Source organism: Brachypodium distachyon, chromosome 3 (assembly GCF_000005505.3).
Source record: "Brachypodium distachyon strain Bd21 chromosome 3, Brachypodium_distachyon_v3.0, whole genome shotgun sequence".
In the NCBI taxonomy this organism is placed as follows: domain Eukaryota; kingdom Viridiplantae; phylum Streptophyta; class Magnoliopsida; order Poales; family Poaceae; genus Brachypodium; species Brachypodium distachyon.
This window is the reverse complement of record NC_016133.3, coordinates 34,536,859-34,555,035: the sequence shown is the minus strand read 5'-3', so window position 1 is coordinate 34,555,035 and position 18,177 is coordinate 34,536,859. Positions and strand designations below refer to the sequence as shown.

General features: G+C 47.5%; 3 protein-coding genes and 2 pseudogenes across 3 annotated transcripts; 2 read left to right on the top strand and 3 right to left on the bottom strand.

Annotated features, from left to right (window-relative positions):
* Window positions 1-1,440: 1,440 nt before the first annotated feature.
* Window positions 1,441-3,004, bottom strand: LOC112271679. The gene is made up of 3 exons (XM_024461428.1): window positions 2,285-3,004; window positions 1,970-2,168; window positions 1,441-1,856 (listed from the first exon to the last, which is right to left on the bottom strand). The coding sequence occupies exons 1-3, from the start codon at window positions 3,002-3,004 to the stop codon at window positions 1,573-1,575; spliced, it is 1,203 nt and encodes a 400-aa protein (XP_024317196.1). The 3' UTR covers window positions 1,441-1,572.
* Window positions 3,005-3,168: 164 nt separating this feature from the next.
* LOC100840635 lies at window positions 3,169-4,725 on the top strand (annotated as a pseudogene).
* Window positions 4,726-6,763: 2,038 nt separating this feature from the next.
* Window positions 6,764-8,572, top strand: LOC100840325 (F-box/LRR-repeat protein At2g43260-like). The gene has a single exon (XM_003571984.4). The coding sequence runs from the start codon at window positions 6,926-6,928 to the stop codon at window positions 8,102-8,104; it is 1,179 nt and encodes a 392-aa protein (XP_003572032.1). The 5' UTR covers window positions 6,764-6,925; the 3' UTR covers window positions 8,105-8,572.
* A 251-nt stretch (window positions 8,573-8,823) lies between these two features.
* On the bottom strand, window positions 8,824-12,748 carry LOC100840019 (annotated as a pseudogene).
* A 2,223-nt stretch (window positions 12,749-14,971) lies between these two features.
* Window positions 14,972-17,815, bottom strand: LOC100839714. Its single transcript, XM_003571983.2, has one exon. The coding sequence runs from the start codon at window positions 16,587-16,589 to the stop codon at window positions 15,240-15,242; it is 1,350 nt and encodes a 449-aa protein (XP_003572031.1). The 5' UTR covers window positions 16,590-17,815; the 3' UTR covers window positions 14,972-15,239.
* Window positions 17,816-18,177: the final 362 nt, after the last annotated feature.

Here is an 18,177-nt window from a genome sequence, read left to right as displayed (position 1 = left end):
GTTAGATGTTAGATCTGGCCAAGTTAGTCTACGTATCTATTTTGCCTTGCAGGCTTTCAGTTTTCAAAAACCCAACACCTATTTAACTTAGCGCAATAAAAAAATAAAGGGAACAGTCAGGGCTTTGGCCATAGCCCATAGCGACAGCTTATCTTCGTCAACGGCGGCTTGTTCTAATCACCGGCGTCTAGGTTGTTGTGTTCATTTGAAGTGTTCTTTCTGCCCCAAATTTACTGACGTGGATTTGTAGTAATTTAGAACTGAGGGAGTAGTTCAGATGCTCAATCCATCTGACCATCTGAACTTTGTGTATATGCAATGCACAATGTATTTCAAACCACATCACAACCAGTTTATGATTTTTGTGTATATGTGCAAAACCACAATGTCTTGCCAGGTCAGAACCAACAAACGTTTAGAAGCACTAGTGTTTTTCTGTACTCAGACGTAGGTTCGTAGAAGTTTATCAGATGGTTCACGTTACGACACAAATTAAAACATGCAAGTTCAGGTAGTTCATACTTCTAGAATCAACACACATGCTTCTGGAGTGCTTTATGAAAATTTCGCAAAAAATAAAGAGACGAATGCTTTATGAATCGATGCAAGAGGAGCTGCCAGACTTTGAGATACCCCAGTCAAAGTATTCCCAAATACGCTTAAACAACAAAATACTTCAGTGTTTGTTGCAGTTTGGTTACCTTACTGATTGTATGAGAATTCTGTGATCGATTGAATGTTGGTTACTCCCTCCGTCCAACAAATGATGTCTTAAGTTTGTCAAAATTTGAATGCATCTAGACATGACTTCGTGTGGTTTAGTGCTGCAGCGATGCTAGGCGCTACATGTGGTTTAGTGCTGCAGTGATGCGGTATGAAGTGTGAGTTGAATGTCCGCCTATCATTGGGGACCCATCATTGAGGTTTGTTGCTTGGTGATTACGAATGACCGTTCCACACTTGCTTCAGTATACACCTGACGTGGGGTAGTCCATGCTTCTAGTTATATGTATGTTACTTTTACAAACATTATGTAGGCCAAGCTTGAGACATATATGATCGTCCCCACAACATCAAGGCTCAAAATACATCAAGAAAGGGTGCGCGATATCGGAGCAACAAAACATGATTACGGCCCAAGTATTCTCTATCCACTGGTCACATGCATAACTCATTATTCGACTTTAGGAGAAGTGCTTCTGTTATTTTGAACTAACAAATATGCTTTAGGAAGATAGGTTCTAAAACAACTTTAACAAAACCTGGTTTACCTATACATACAAACCAAACAAATGCAAAGAATCAGTGACTTCACACAAGTAGTAACAAGTATTATTACCTTGGTGAGTCATTTGCACTACCCTTCAATGTCAATCATATATTATACCTACTTTAATTCAAGTCTATCCTAGTAATGGATGGCTGGTGCAAATTGAAATGCCAAGTTGGTGCACACAAAGAAGGGAAGTAAAAAAAAATCCAAGTAGCAAATCTTTAGAAATACATCAATTTGGGTAAAAAAAGGACAATACATACAAAAGACAAACATTGTATACATACCACTAACAGAACCTAAGGTAGACAATTTCCAAACCACAAAAGACTCAGGTCAACTTGATCATCACTCATATCAGCGTAGGTGGTCTCCAAGAAAGTTCTAACCTCAGGGTGTTGATCAGGTTCAAAGAAGATGTATTCTTCAATCAGCGGAACACCAAATTCTGAGTTAGGGTCTTTCCTGAAACGCTCAACCATGTGAGGATCGAAACCCTTAGTGAAGTCATGCTGTCCATTAAATTCCTCATCAATTGGGTGGATGAGTTTCATCCCTGTAAACTCACAAGCAGAGCATCCACCTGATCACCCAATAGTCAACAAAAGAATTAGCTTCAATCGCAACACGAGAATGCATTTACCAAAAAAGAAGAAGTTAGCATAAACCAATAAAAAAGAGGAAAACTTAGCATACCAGTTGTTGCCGACAATGTCACGGGGCAACACAAGGTCACGTGATTCACATCTTTATGTGAAGCACAAACTTCAGCGAAGAACAACTTAGGCTGAGTAGGCTCATCCTCGAGAGATGCCATGAAGTTGACGTGATAATAGCTATTGGGAAGCAAAGTAACCAAACTTTTGCCACATAGTAGATGGATACGATAACGTTTCTGAGGAATGCAAATTAAAATTGTGTTAGCATATTCATCATTAGATAGAAGGAAAACCAAGATATAAACTAGACGTAAAATAAGAAATAGTATAAGAAAGGTATAAGAAATATTACCCCAAACTGGAACGCAAGTTTGTCAAGTGCCATGTTCACTATATTGAGGCAAAACTCTTGATCCCTCTTGAAATAGTGTCTCTTGATTCTTGAAGCTCTATGTGCTCCTTGCCTTAGAATGGACGAGCTTGGCGGCGAGGATACCGTGCAAACTAATCTGGACATGACCGACTTGACAAATCCATCCACTATAACTGATGCATTGTTTCGGGAGCTCAGGTCATATAATCCAAAAGCCAACGAGTGGCCTGAAATTCCATGACGAGCAAGAAAAGCGTCAATAGGAGCAGAGTTAACAACAAACGAGAAATTTGCCTGGCGAGCCACATCGCCAGGGAGATGCGCCGCCAGAATCGCAGCCCTCAAGGCGTCCTCCATGCCGTTTTTGTGGTCAACACCTTCCGTGTCAATTAGCACAGCGGCACGGTGAAGATTTCCATGGCTTCGATGCAGATAAAACATCGCATCTTGGGCGGACAAGGCAGGGGCGTACGCCCTTATGAAGGCGACGAGAGCGTCGAGCGACCGGCGAGCCATGCGGAATATGGCATTGCAACTCAGCATCATGGGCTCGAGAACATCACTCGGGGAAGCGGCCGGAAACGTAGATTCGTACCAGAGCGAGTTGAGAACGATGTTGCAGACGGGGCCGTGCAGGCCGTAGGCGTAGCTCTTGAGCACCGTGCCCCGCGCGTGCAAGCCGACAGCCTCGCGGCCCATCATGGTGAGCGCCTGGAGGTGGTGCCGGTGGACGGTGTCCAGCAGCGCCGCCTCAAGCGGGCTGGGCGGCCCCCGGCGATGCTGTCCGCCTGACAGGTGGCAGGAACCGGGGGAACCTGGACGGCGCGGCTGGGCTCGCCGCAGACCGGGCCGAGGTTCACGAAGTCGATGCGCCCGGGGGTCACTCCGTATTTCTTGGCCAACTCCCTCACATGGCGATCCGCCGCCTCGGAATCTGGCAGCATGCTGGAAGGTGGGGATGAAAGACCGATCGGCACGACACCAGGGTGAATTGAACTTTTGAGGGGAACGACGATATTCTCCTGTATATCATCCGGAACGAAAAAAAAAGGGGCAGACACGAGAGAGGAAGAGGAGATGAACTCCTGCCGCGCCGCGCCGGCGTCCCCGACAGAAGACGAAGACCTCCTCACCGAGATACTCCTCCGGCTCCCGGCACGGCCTTCCTCTCTCCCCCGCGCGTCCCTCGTCTGCAAGTCGTGGCGCCGCCTCGTCACCGACCCCCAATTCGTCCGCCGCTTCTGGGCCAAGCACAGGGAGGCCCCCATCGTCGGCCTCTTCGTCCAGCAAAATCTCGACGAGTTCACCTTCATGTCGATTTGGGAACGGCCCGACGTGATCCCGCCTGAGCGCTTCTCCCTGCGGGTCGACGGCATCCAAGGCGGCGTCTGGTCCTTCCGCGGCTGCCGCCACGGCCGCGTCGTCTTCACCAACCACGAACGCATCGGCTATGGCGTCCGCGAGGTCCTGGTGTGGGACCCCGTCACAGGCGACCGCCGCTGCTTAGGCCTTCCGTGTCATCCGGGCCACGACTGGAGCAAGTCACACGTGCAAGCGGAGGTGCACTGCGTTGCCCGCGACAAGGGCCACGTGCACGGTGCCTGCCATTGGAGCCCCTTCAAGGTGGTCTTGGCGTGCGCCGACAAGGGCGTCGCGCGAGCCTGCGTTTACTCGTCGGAGACTGGCTCATGGGGCAATCTCATCTCGACAACAGTTCATTAGGACACACCATCTCATCTTGTTGGAAGTCGCAGCATCCTGGTTGGGAATATCCTCTATTGGTTTCTTTTTGGTGCTCGGATTGGCATCCTTGAGCTTGATTTGGATAGCCAGAACCTAGCCGTGATCGACATGCCACCGGATGCCGATGCCCTCCAGGGCGACCTTCTCTTGAGTACGCTGGGTGGCGGGCTTGGCTTCATCACTGTGTTGGGGGACGATCTACAACTATGGGTGAGGATGACTGATTCTGATGGTGTTGCTGGATGGATGCCGGGACATACAATTGATCCGTACGAGCTTCTCGCACTGAAATCAGGGGAATGGATCAAAAGAGTAATGGGGATTGCTGCGGATGTTAATGTGATGGTTGTGTCAACAAGAATCGGCGTCTTCATGGTCCATCTCGAGTCACTACAGTTTGAGAAGATCTTTGAAAGCAACACTTTCCCTGATTTGCCGCCCACTATTTATACATATCCATTTACAAGTTTCTGTGCTGCAGGTAATAGCATCTGCAGTTAAAACTAAATCTTACTCCCTCCGATCCAAAATAAGCGTGTCAGTTTGAACTAAGCCTAGTTCAAGACTGCAATTTTGCATCTTATTTTGGATCGGAGGTAGGAGTTGTTTTTGATAATTTGTTTTCCGGAGTGTTGCTTGGACTAGCAATTTAAATACCATCATGTTAGTTTTTTCTTTGGCTGCTTGATCAAATACTACTTCTGTATTCTTCAGAATAACACAACTCAATCATAATGTTGCTCACTTGCTTGTCTATTTTTATGTAGAATTAATATTTGCGTAGGTGTAGTACTGGTACAGATCATTTCGGCATGCATTTGGAAAGTGGTATGAACTATGTAAGCAGCTAATCTTTATTGGTTGAAAATGTATGATGTTGTAACTGAACAAGATAACATAAGACCTGCATTGCGACTCTCTCAAAAGTCTCAGATCTCAACATGAAGACACTGGAACCCAAATGGGCACTCCTAACCATCTAAATCGTGTATAATGTAGGTCGTCTGTTCTATAAATATTTATCAGCTAACAATCACACAAACGCGACAAGTTTTGAATTGTTCACTAACCCAGCTCTTGGCAGCAATTAGTGGAACGAAAGGCTCTCTTAGCCTGAATACGAAACTGCAGATTTTTAACTATCTAAGTTATTACAAATGGGGTCTGCATTCAAAACGGAGGTATCAAACAATATTTGTCAGCCAAAATTCCACACATACACACCACAGGTGTTGCATTATCCAATAATCCTGCTCATAGCAGCAATTAGTGGAACAAGACGATCAGAACAAAATGCTCTCTTAGCCTGAATACAGAACAACAGATTATTACAAATAATGCACTGCAATTACATGGCTGAATATGAATTGCAGGCAACACTCTCGGGCGCCGTTTCACTCTTTGTAAATGCTTTTGGCTTGATTTTGTGGTGAACAAGGTCAATTATCTTAATAGAGTTGCAGTATTCTTGCCCTTTTGAAGTTCCTCAAAATAAAATACTGTGTAAGTACAACATATAAATTGCCATGTGTGTTCAAAATTAATCCTAATCAATACCAAAAGGTGACTTGAGCAAACAACCTGAATTGAAAACCAGATTGAGATTAATTTGTTTGTGAAGTACTAGTAGCTGTCTCTCGAAAACCAAACAATTAATGTGCAAGATAAGCTTGCAACTTATCATGTATCTGGTCACGTGATGGATAAGTCCCATATACTACATCGCACATATCACTCTTTTCAATTTTAGGAGAGAAAATTTCACAAAACTACTACTATTGGGGCGGACGGACAGCGCGGCGCGGATGACACGGGCGGGCAGGGGGTCGGCGCAGCGGGGTGGCGCTGCGTGGGCCCACGGGCGACGAGGCGGTGCAGGCAGGCAGACGGCGTTGTGGGGTGGGGAAGAAAAAGAGGAGAAAAAACAAAAGACAAAATATAGAGAAAGGAGAGGGGGTTGGGTGACAAATAAAGTGGACCTTACATGTGGGCTAGCCTCGTCGGTTTTTCTGTCAAAAAGCTCTAATCCGGAATATTAGAGTTATGTGAACATAATTACCCAAGAGTAACTTAAGTTGTGCCTAACTGAAACCCTAGCACCAATTGTAATAGTTTTGTGAAATTACTTCTATTCGCGCATCATCCGACCATCATTATTCGTTTCCAGTCCGGTACCGATCCATTACCGTTTTATATTGTTTCCGACAAATTTTGGTACATTATGTATTTGTTTTCGCATCCGAATCTGCACCCAAATGGCTTCTAGATCTGATAAAAATATTCTGATACGTATATGGTACAAATATTCTCCGTCCGAATCCGATCCTCTCCTCCTTAATCCCATCATCGTCACAAGTTAGAGCATCTCCACTTAGCTCCACCATACGACATCCGGCGCTTTGCCATATGGGAGAGTGCCGGCGCAAGCAAATCGTTTTGGGGGGAGCTGGCTCCCAGCCCCACCCCAAACGTCAGCCCTCAAATTGATGTTTGTCTCACCGACAAGGATGGCCCGCTCTACTTTCGGCATCATCCGGCGCCCCCACTAGTCCCTGTGAGTTGGGTATGGCCTGAGAGCGCCGGATGAATTGATGTGCTTAAATTTGTTATTTTGACGCCGACATCTCCTAACCTATTTAGGAGGGCTTTAGGAAAGCCGAGTGAACATGCTCTTACTCCGTACCACATATGTCGCCTGCTTAGGTTCTGCATCGGAGTCCCTGTTGTATTCGTTTTCAGTTGGCAGAGTGTCGTATCCCCGTAGGAGGGTCGTATAAGTTTTTTTTTCCTGCCGGAAAGAGAAACAAATACTAGTAATTCAGACACGCCGCCGCATCGGCACGAGAGTCCTCTCAGGGGACGACGACGAGAATCGAGATGAAGCCGTCGCTAGCGTCCCCGATAGACGACGAGGACCTTCTGACCGAGATACTCCTCCGCCTCCCCGCGCGGCCTTCCTCCCTCACCCGCGCCTCCCTCGTCTGCAAGCTCTGGCGCCGCCTCGTCACTGATCCCCAATTCCTCCGCCGCTTCTGCGCCCATCACAGGGAGCCCCCCGCCATCGGAGTGTTCCTCAACTTCTACCGCGGGGATCTCTCCTTCAGGTCGGTTCTGGATCCGCCGGACTCCATCCCACCGGAGAAATTCTCCGTGCAGCTGACCGACGGCATCGAGGACGGCGGCGTCTGGTCCTTCCGCCGCTGCCGCCACGGCCGCGTGGTCTTCACCAGCGGGGACCACCTCGGCACCGGCTGCCGCCAGGTCCTGGTGTGGGATCCCGTCACAGGCGACCGCAGCCGCATAGGCAGCCCGCCGCCGCAGCTGGATCACGACTGGAGCACGTCCCATGTGCAAGCGGAGGTGCTCTGCGTCGCGGGCGACAAGGATCACGTGCACGGCGCCTGCCATTCGAGCCCCTTCAAGGTGGTGTTGGTGTGCGGCGACAGGAGCGTCGCGCGAGCCTGCGTGTACTCATCGGAGACTGGAACCTGGGGCGAAATAATCTCGACAGCGATTCCATATAGCCCACTGTCGTGTGTTGGCATTGGCAGTCGAAGCATCCTTTTAGGGAATTCACTTTACTGGATTATTTTTGGTTGTAAGATTGCAATCCTCGAGCTTGATTTGGATACACAGAGGCTCGCTGTGATAAAGGTGCCACCGGATGCCCATGTCGGGCATCATGGCATCTACTTGAGTAAGCTGGGTGGTGGGCTTGGCTTCATCGTTGTCTCGGACGACTACGTTGCTCAGCTATGGGTGAGGATGACTGATTTTGATGGTGTTGCCGGATGGATACCGGCACAAACAATTGAATTGGGCAAGCTTCTTCCGCTGAGACCAAGGGAGTGGACAAATCTCCAAACGGTACTGGGGGTTGCTGGGGAGGACAATGTGATATTTGTGTCAACAAATTCAGGCGTCTTCGTGGTTCATCTTGAGTCAATGCAGTTGAAGAAATTTTTTGAAAGCAATCCTTTCGCCGACTGTTCGACTTCCACCATCCATCTATTCACAAGTTTCTGTGCTGCTGGCAGCATGCTGGTAAACATATAGTTATGTCCTTTGTTATTAGTCAATAGTCAAGGCTTGGTGGAATAAATTATCTCAGGTTCCGAAGAACAATTTGACGGCGCAAATAGATATTACTCTGGCTACTTATGTCTCATGGAACATTTGGAAAGAGAGAAATCGAAGAATTTTTGAAAACAAGAGTCAGACTCCACTCAATCTATGATGTTTGATCGAGGAGGATAATGATGAGTTTAATAGGGCGTTTGGAAGATAGCTTGCTGTGTGTATAGCCGAGAGTCACTGCTCTTTGTGATATCGAGTTTTTCGTTTTTTCTTTGGCTTAGGCCGTTGTATTTGGATTGTTACCCCCCGCCCCCCCCCTTTGATGCAATGACAGAGCTCCTTTCTTTCCCGTCCAAAAATCATGTCAATAATTTCTCTGGCTGCATGATGACATAGTAATGGAGCCAACCTCCAATCAGTTTTTGTAAGTACTAAGTCTTTTGATGATATCACAAGTATTGCTATGAAGTTCGAAAATTCTATAGCATCCTCTCCATCAGGTTGCCTGTTAGCATTTAATTTTTTAGCGGAGGTTGTGCGTTAGTATTGTATATGTAGCTTGGGTGGTGTGGTCGATAATCTTTGCCCTATTTCCAACCTTGAGCTTCAGACTAATAATCCTCTCGGTTCAGTCCACCCACACGGCCACACCTACATTCTCCTCAATTCTCATGGTTCTCCTCCCTAGATGTCAATGCCCTGTGGGAAGCACCTGAGAGGCCGAGAGAGCAAGCGTCGCGGCAGAGGGAAATATTTGGTTAGCTGTCATGTTTGTAACTTGAAATTTTGTCGGAGAAAGGCTAGCAAGCCAACCTCTTGTAGATTCTAGTGCTGCTTTGAGGTCATGTTCCTTCTTGTAGTTGAAGGCGTCTTCAGGAGGTTCACCTGCAGTTACCAGAAAATGTGGTACTATCAACAATTTCATTCCTTGATTGAACATATTTTTTTATGTTCAGAATCTCTGAAGATCTTCAACCAGTACATTATTTATCCAGCCCATGTTGTAATGTAACGTGTGAAATGCTGATGCTTTACTCAATACAGTAGAGCATATTTTTTAAGGACTTTTTAAATTAAGGGAATAATAGGACTATTTGCAATGGGAGTCAGAGGGAACTAGGGTTGGGCATTTGGTATAAACCAGAAGATCGGTTAGACTAATTATGTTTATTTTGAAATTCGGTTACCATCAAATGGCAACCAAAATTAGCATCAAATAGGCAAAACCATGCGCTGTTTTATTCTGCTTTGAATTTTGATACAAGGATGATACCACACAACTGTTTTTTTGAGGGAATGATGCCACACAACTCAAACTTGAAAAGTTAAAAGTAAAGCCCGGCAGAAACCTTATCATAAAAACATCCTGCTTTCAGTTTCAGGAGCTGAAATCGATCGGAGGGCCAGTGCGCGTCCCGCCGTAAGACGTCGGTCCGAACGACCGCGCGATAGAAAATTCGGAAAGTGGTCCTCTTCAGCAGCGGATCACGCTCCTCCTCGCGCTACTAGCGCGCGCCGGCCGCTTCTGCTCCTCCTCCTCCCGAGACGCCCGAGCGTGCCGCCGGTACCGGCGAGCCGGCGCGGCGCCCCACGTGCTGCCTCAGGGTGACGCCGGCGACGATGCGGTCCAGCTCGCCCCTGCTGACAACGATCTTACTCACGCCGCCGTCGCCGCCGCCCTCGCCGCGGGACACGACGACCACACCGCCGTCGCCGCCGTGATGAGGCGCTTGGCTCCGAGGGCTCGAGAGACGGAAGCAGCCTTGCATGGATTAGTTGCCACGGATTGATCTATCAACGGCTTGTACTCGATCAGCGCTCTCCCAGTCCCCTGATCTCCAGTCTCTGTTCTTCATGGCGCACCTGATTAGACGTGTATATATACATCAGCCGAGTAATCAGAATCTTTTTTTAATGGCCGGACGCTCTTGGTCCGGCCGCTTGATTAGTTTGTTGAGTTGACATTGCTAGGGGGGATTAGTTGGACGGGTACAACAAGTCAATGCCGCCGACTCTACGTGTAATTGTGTAAACTGTCTTTCGGATTCCCCACAGTTCGTTCAATGATCGGCTCTACGTGCGCGGCCGCGGGGGAGTTGGCGCCGTTCTTGCGCGTCCAATGATTTGATTTGCTTGCATTGCCGTCGCCGGCGCCCACATGCTTAGTTATCAATATACCATCGCATCCCCTTGCCCTTGCATGTGCAGCAGGAGAGAATTGCATTGTCGCGGTGTTCAGCAAACGGACATTGGCGCGGTTCATTTTTGTGCGATAGATGGACCCTTTCAGCAGCGTTCCATCGCACCAGTGAGAACAGCGAAACCAATTAGCTCATGGACCTGGCAACATGCGTCAGTCTCTGAATCTCTGAGACTCTCTGATTGCCCACTCGAATAATCAGAGGAGGCGAGTAAGAAATCGGCACCGTGGTCCGTGGAGGCCGCAGCAAGGTTCCAGTCAGGTTGGCGAGGGGATTCGAACTATCGTTGTTGGCGGTTGGCGGTGGTATGAACTATATGCACCGTCTGATTCTTCTTACACGATACTGCCTATTGGTCGTTAGCGCTGGAATTGGAAACATGGTTGTTATAACATTCTTCATGAACTCAATCCATGCAGCATAACTCAATAGGAGGCAGCAGAGTCTTCAGGCGGAAGGCGGTGAAAGTTCTGCGGTGAAGACGCTGCATCAGCTGAAACAAATTTCAGAATGTGTGTTTCAAGTTGCAATTTCATTCCCTATAGAGCATATAAAGAGCATCAGGTTCTCAGTCCCACCCGGCCTGTTTCATCATCAGAAATCCAAATCTGGAGATGCTTTAGGCCAACATGCAACTTCCAAAAGCACAGTCGCACCAATGAGTTCCTAACATTCATAATTGTGAAAAACAACAAAAAAAATCTGGCTAATTTATCTATGTAAGTTCTCAACTAGTGTTGATTTACCATTTTCAAACTTTACTTAATTACGGTGAATGTTACAAAGGCGTAGTTAGGTCAACATATTCCTTAACATTTACACTACGAACCACATTCTACATAGAGCTGAGAACAACTTAAAGATAACTGTTCATGTATATGCGTGCAAGAGAACTTAAGTAATATTGCCAAGAGAGAAAATGAGAGACAAGTATGGTCCCATTGGCAATTTAGAAATACTGCTAATCCCCAGAAAATATTTTTTCGAAGCACAGAAGAAAAATTCAGCCATTTTCTGGTTAAAGGCAACACTATCACGACTTGACAGCCATTAGTGATATATAAAGCAAGGCTACACATATATTTTTGCAATTCCCGACAACAGCTCGACATCTAGATTTGTTCCATACCGAGTGAATCTAACCAAAGACTACACCTGTTGAATCAAAGCAAGACAGAGGTTCATAAAGTATAAAATACAAAGTTCAAGTACATTTTTCTGGTTCTAGTTTCCTTAGTTCACCTTACTGTGTTCCAAAGAAGGAGGCCAGGCCATAATGTATGGATAGGAAAAAACTGAGTAATTGATAGGGCAGAGCCGATTCAGCTTCTCTGTTTCCATGCATAAGGATAAGAACCAGCAATCAGAATCAGGATGTGTCTCACAGACAGTAGACAAATGCACAATGCCACCGATAACTGACATAATCTTCAGTGTAAAATGACCATCTGGACAGCATTCTGGGGTCTCAATCGCATCCTGCAGCGGGAATGTCTTGTCCAGCATCCATCTATTGACACCGTCGCCATCGGCTCTCCAGACCCAAACAATGAGCGTGAGTTTAGCAGCACTAACCAAACAGAGCTTTCCATCCTTGGTCTCACCTATCTTGATTGCCTCATGCCCTTCCATATGTGGCAGATCGATTCGGGAGAATTGAAACGTTGCGGTGTTCAGCACACGCACATTAGCATTCTTTGCAAATGGCCAATAAACAAACCCATTCACCAGAGTGCCTTCGTCAGTAAGACAATAGCCTGCGGGTCGCGTGGCTGCATCCTCATCGAATGGGAAAATCTGCCACTCCCTGGTCTCCGGTGAGAAGACAGCAGCTTGCGCTCCCCAATTTACGTGGCAGACGATGACAACGCGGAAAGACCCGTGGTCCTCTTCGGAGGAGAGCACGTGGAACTCAGCTTGCATGTCTTCAATGATCTCATCGGGTGGCACGGGGAAGAGATGCAGGGCCCGTGTGAGAGGGTTGTTTGTAGACGGCCACCTGCTTGGCGATCCAGTTGACGAGAACGACATACCCATCGCGGCACTCAGACATTGACCAGCCAGGGTCGTTGTCGTTGTCGTAGGGGAGACGGGTAAGGAAGACATCGGCTCCGCGGACGGCAGCGGCGTGGTCCGGGTCGGAGCAGCGGACGGGCGCGAAGGCGGGCATGGCGTCGTCGTAGATGTCAAGGAAGACGCCAAGGAGTGAGGGCGGGTGGAGCTCGCGGAAGCCGCGACGGAAGGCGGGGGACGAACGGACCGCGCGGAGGAAGCCGCGGCAGGTGAGGGCGGCGCGAACGAGGCTCGGTAAAGAGGGGAGGCGGAGGAAGACCTTGCGCACGAGGTCGTCGCTGAGGTCGCTTATGGTAGTGGGAGCGGCTGGTGGGGATTTCTTCTTCATCTTCGGCAGGTGTTCTGAGAGGGTGGTGACCATCAGAGAATGATCCAGTACTGTAGGAACCGAACATGCATACAAACAAAAAACAAACCATTGAGCCGCCAGGAGCCAGGCGGAACCCTGGCCGCGGTGATCAGCGTTTTTCTTCCGGTTCCCCACGTCTCCAACCGCTGATCTGGCATCGGGTGACGAGGGGACCATAGATCAACGTCTGGCTGCAGTTTGTCTATCTTTTTTTGAGGTTTTGTGTCCTCGCCATGGCGTCTTGGTGGAGGAGGCGACGGCATATAGAATAATAGTCTTCCGGTTCCATCCCTTCCTGGCGTAATCAACACGATCTACTCCATGGAGCTAGGGGATCTTGCGGTTTGTTTTTTCGTTATTTTGGTCTTCTTTCTTGTCAGTTCGGCGACGAATCAGCAGATCGACAACCTGCCTTGCAAGGGTGGTGTCCCTGACCAGAATGTTTTTTCGTCAATATTAGGTTCTCATCGGTTGCGGTGAGCGACTCATGCGGCTATTCAAAACCTATAAGGTTAGTCCAGTTTGTGCAGCTTTGGTCTTCTGCAATTTCATCACCGAAGAGATGGAGAATTTCCAAGACATGGATGACAAATCAAGAGTTGTTTACTTCAAAGAATTTTGATGTAACTTTTAGTTTCATTAGGGTTTTGTGTTGTTGGTTTTTGTTTCAATTTCGATCACTTGTACTTTGTTTATTGAATCAATAAAGCTTATCTAAAAAAACAACCATTGACGTTGTCTTGCCCAAATAATCGTAATCGTGACTTGGGGGCATGTTCCCCTGATATGAATTATACACGCTATGTTAAAAAAAAATATACACACTTTGTAATTCTTTTATTTAGGGGATTATATATATTCTCAGTGCTGCGGCTGGAAATTCCGTTATCATAATATTCTCCGCGAAGGAAAAACCATAATCCAGTCGCACAGGGAAGCTAAGTTGAAGAAAAATTACGAACATGCAACTATACTTTGTAAGCAAAAATGAAATGAATTACATTTTATTAATCCGTTTGAGATAATAAAATACAACTCTTCATCCGCTTTGTGGCTTCATTGCGTGGCCAAATTGGCAGTGGCGATTGTGGTATTCTCGTTCATGGCGCTTCGGAAGATTCCTGCTTAATACTAACTCCCACGGGCTCGGTTCACGAGAAACCTCCAACTAACTTGTTGTCTTTGCTTAACATCGTCGCTTCATCGCTTTATATTTTCGAACATATACCAAACTTTTTTTTGCGGATTCCGAAAATATAAGGATTTTGAAAATATAAGGTATATGTTCGGGTTGTTTTATTTTCACCCAAAGCTGTAAACTGTCTGTTACATGTATCTAAACGTTTTTTAGATATAAATCAATCCATATTTAGACAAATTTGAATCACTTAATATGAGACTGGGGGAGTATTTGCCAATTCAAATCATATACGTGATATACGGAATCTAGTAGAGATCTCTTATAGCCGTAGTACGCGATCAACTTAGCTCATGTGCATGCACGAATACACCATGCTCAATCAAGCACTGAAAAGCATGTACATACCGTGGCGTGCATGTATACACATACCTAAGGCTAAGTGTGTTGCCTTCTTCCTACGAAAACACCTGATTCGTTCCCCTTCTAAGAACATGATCAGTTAATGGGGTCTTTTTTCTTTTACAAAATCTCGTCGAACAGGGAGGCAGGCGGCCGAGTCCTCCTTACGAGAGACAGCAAATACTAGCTGCAGTATCATTTCTCATAGAACATGGCATCTACAGAAGAGCAATATGTTTATCATCCTGATTGCTTCATCATCTCAGCTCCAAATCTGGACTCTCCAGATTCGTAGGCCAACATGAAAATCCAAAAGCCCTGTTGCACAGATGGAATCCTAACTATGCATACTTGAGAAAAGTACTACTCCCTGTTCAATAAACAAAACAAAATCTAGCCAACTTCATCTATGTCCATTCTCAACTAAACTTGTACAGTACTAGTAAGTATTTTATGACCTGACTAATACAGTGAAGGTTGCAAATGCATAGTGAAGTCAACATGTTGTTTAACATTATCTGCATAGGACTGACAAAACTGAAGATACTTGTTCATGTATATACATGCAAAATAACTTTAAAATGTTAGAAATGAGAGGCAAGTGAGTTCCCATTTGGCAATTTGGAAAGATCGATAACCCCTAGATCGAAGATACTATTTTAAGCACAAAAGTAAAATTCAGCCATTATAGTTACGGAGAAACACTATTAAGGACAACAAAACAAAGCCTTGTCTGAGCGTTCTGAGGTCATATTGCATATAACCTGCCAGCATAATGATATATAACAAGGCTATACATGGACATCTTGATTTACTCTGATGACATCTAACCAAGACATCATCTATAGAACCATAGCAACTTGCAAGACATCAGTAAATAAAGTAAGATACAGAGTTCAAATATAAATCTCTGGCTCTAATTTCTGGCTCTAGTTTTCTTATCCCTCTTAGTCAAGCTCCCTCGAGTTGAAGATTCACCTTATTGTGCACCAAAGAATTAGGCCACGCCATGATGTAGGGATAGGAAAAGATGGATTTGGTGATACGGCAGAGCTTATTCAGCTCCTCTTTTTCCAGGCAGAAGGATAAGAACCAGTATCCAGAATCAGCACATGAGTACCCAGACAGATACACAATGCCACCGATAATCCCCACAACCTTCAGTTTAAGATATGTTGCAAATTTTCCAACAAGATAATCCTCCGAAGAATGTTGTGGGATCTTATGCGCACTCCGCAGCCGGTATGTGTTTTCCAGCATCCATCTATTAATACCATCGTCACCAGCTCTCCAGACCCAAACAACAAGCCTGAGTTTAGATGCAGAAACCAAACAGAGGTTCCCATCCTTGGTCTCACCAACCTTGAAATTGTCTGTCCCTGCGATATCTGGCGGCAGATAGATTCGAAAGAATTGAGGCGTTGTGATGTTCAGCACACATACATGGTATCCGTCTGCAAATGCCCTATAAACAGACCCATTCACCGGCGTGCCTTCGTGAGGCCAGTAATGGCCGCCTTCATCCTCATCCAATGGGAAAATCTCCCACTCACGGTCATCCCGTGAGAGGACGGCTGCACTCTCAACATCGCTGGAAACGCAGACTACGCGGAACGACTCGTGGTCCTCTTCGAAGGAGAATACGTGGAAATCAACTTGCCCCTCGTCATATACCTCATAGGACGGCACGGGGAAGAGATGCAGGGCCCCTGTGAGAGGATCGTAGACGGCCACCTCCTCGGTGTGCCCGTTGATGAGAAGGGCGTACCCATCGCGGCACTCTAACATGCACCACTCGGGCCTATCGCCGTCGTTGTGTTCCTTGTAGTTGTCTTCTTCCGTGTAGTCGTCTTCGTCGTCGTCTTCCTTGTAGCCGTCATCGTCATCGTCTTCCTTGTAGTCATCTTCGTCGTTGTTTACGCCGCTGTCGGGGAGACCGGTAAGAAGGACATCGACGCCGCGGATGGCGGCGGCGTGGTCCGGATCGGAGCGGCGGCGAACGGGCGTGAAGGTGGGCGCGACGTCTCCCAGTACGTAATCATCGCCGATGCCGATGAAGACGCCGAGTATTGGGGGCGGGTTGAGCTCACGAAAGCGGCGGCGGAAGGCGGGGCACGAATGGACCGCGCCGAGGAAGCCTTGGCAGGTGAAGGCGGCGCGAACGAGGGTTGGGAGGGATGGGAGGCGGAGGAAGATCTCACGGATGAGCTCGTCGTCGAGGGCGCTTATAGTGGTGGGAGCGGGTAGTTGGGATTCCTTCTTCGGCGGCGGCGGCGACGGCTGCTCAGAGCGGGCGTTCATGGTGACGGAGCAGTGAGGCCAGAATGAATAGGTGCTGCTCGGGATGGATCCTGGGAGCCTCAGGTGGGCCGTTGTGCCTTGGCTCCAGAGCCCAACATGGGCGTTGTCTACCAGACCCAAATCAGTCACAGCAATCGTTGTCTTCAGATTGCCGCGTGGGCTGTGTCAGCATATCACTTCTCTGATCACGAAGATTTGGTGGGGGAGCAAAAATGGCGAACGCAAGACAGCCTGGGTTGCGTGGGATGCAATGACGATGCCAAAGTGGTCTAGGTTTTCAGGACATTGAGATTTTCAACCTAGCTCTACTCGCAAGACAAGTGTGATGCCTTATGCAGGATGGATCTTCGCTAAGTGCAAGAATCTTGAAGGCACACTATTTCCTTGATGGGTCGCTGCTGGAGGCGGAAGTTGGTAACAAACCTTCACGGGTTTGGCGTGCGCTGTGTGATGGTAAGGAGATGCTCAAGCTTGGGCTTATCCGCAGGATCGGAGATGGTTCATCAACTAATATCTGGCAGGACAATTGGTTACCACGGGATTTCAAGCTGAGGCCGACGTGTTCTATCTCGCCACATCCTCCGCAATTGGTTTCTGAGTTGATCTACTCAGCTACGAGATCCTGGAACATTAGTGCGCTGAAGGCACACCTACTGCCAATGGATGTTGAAGCTGTTTGTCAAATTCCTATTAGTCAAATCAGGCAGCTAGATTGTTGGGCTTGGCATTATGAGAGAAAGAGGGGTGTTCACTGTCCGTTCGGCATACAAGATGATGGTTGAGACTAAGAGGCGCCGGGTTGACTAGCTTGAAGGATCTTCGGAAGGTTCGCATGGGGAGGAGCATGAACGGGAGTCGAAGAAGCTCTGGAAGGTAACTCGAGGTTTTTGCTTGGAGGTTGGCGAGATCTTCTCTACCAACGGGTCAAGAAAGAGCACGAAGAAAAATGGCAACAACTCCAGTTTGCACCATCTGTAATGCTTCCTTCGATTCTTAGAGACATTCACTTCTTGATTGCAATATGGCGAAAAGTGTTTGGGCTCTCCGTGAGGATGATGTGGCTCTTCCTTTATTTGGTGATGAAACTCTTGATCCGAAGCTTTGGCTCTTATCACTGTGCAAGACTCTTAATCAGCAGGATTTCATTGAAGTGTTGGTTACTTTGTGGGCTATTTGGTGGGAGAGAAGGAAAGCTATTCATGAGGGTGAGTTTCAGAGCCCGCTGTCGACTCACATGTTCATTACCAGGTATTTATCGGAGCTGGGCTTCAGTTGCGGCAAGAAGCAGGTGACGCTGGGGGGCTCGAGGCTGGCTATGCCGAAGTGGATCCCTCCGCCAGCGGGGCTGATAAAAATAAACATTGATGCTGCTGTCTCTAAGGGGGCGTTGAAGGGAGCTTTTGCAGCTGTCTGCCGTGATCCGCAAGGAAAGTTCTTGGGCACTAGTGCAGTGGTTGTCGATGGCCTGTCTGATCCTGCAACTCTAGAAGCACGTGCGTGTGATGAGGCTTTAGCACTTGCAGCTGATGTCAATGCCCAGCGTATTATGGTCGCTTCTGATTGCCTCACCGTGGTCGAGGGGATCAAT

Bases quoted from the DNA above. Each gene is read 5' to 3' on its own strand.
- LOC100839714 (XM_003571983.2), bottom strand. From the start codon at position 16,589: ATGAACGCCCGCTCTGAGCAGCCGTCGCCGCCGCCGCCGAAGAAGGAA.
- LOC112271679 (XM_024461428.1), bottom strand. From the start codon at position 3,004: ATGGGCCGCGAGGCTGTCGGCTTGCACGCGCGGGGCACGGTGCTCAAG. The intron at 2,169-2,284 runs GTAATATTTCTT...TGCATTCCTCAG, and splicing joins AACTTGCGTTCCAGTTTGGG to AAACGTTATCGTATCCATCT. The intron at 1,857-1,969 runs GTATGCTAAGTT...TTGGGTGATCAG, and splicing joins GACATTGTCGGCAACAACTG to GTGGATGCTCTGCTTGTGAG.
- LOC100840325 (XM_003571984.4), top strand. From the start codon at position 6,926: ATGAAGCCGTCGCTAGCGTCCCCGATAGACGACGAGGACCTTCTGACC.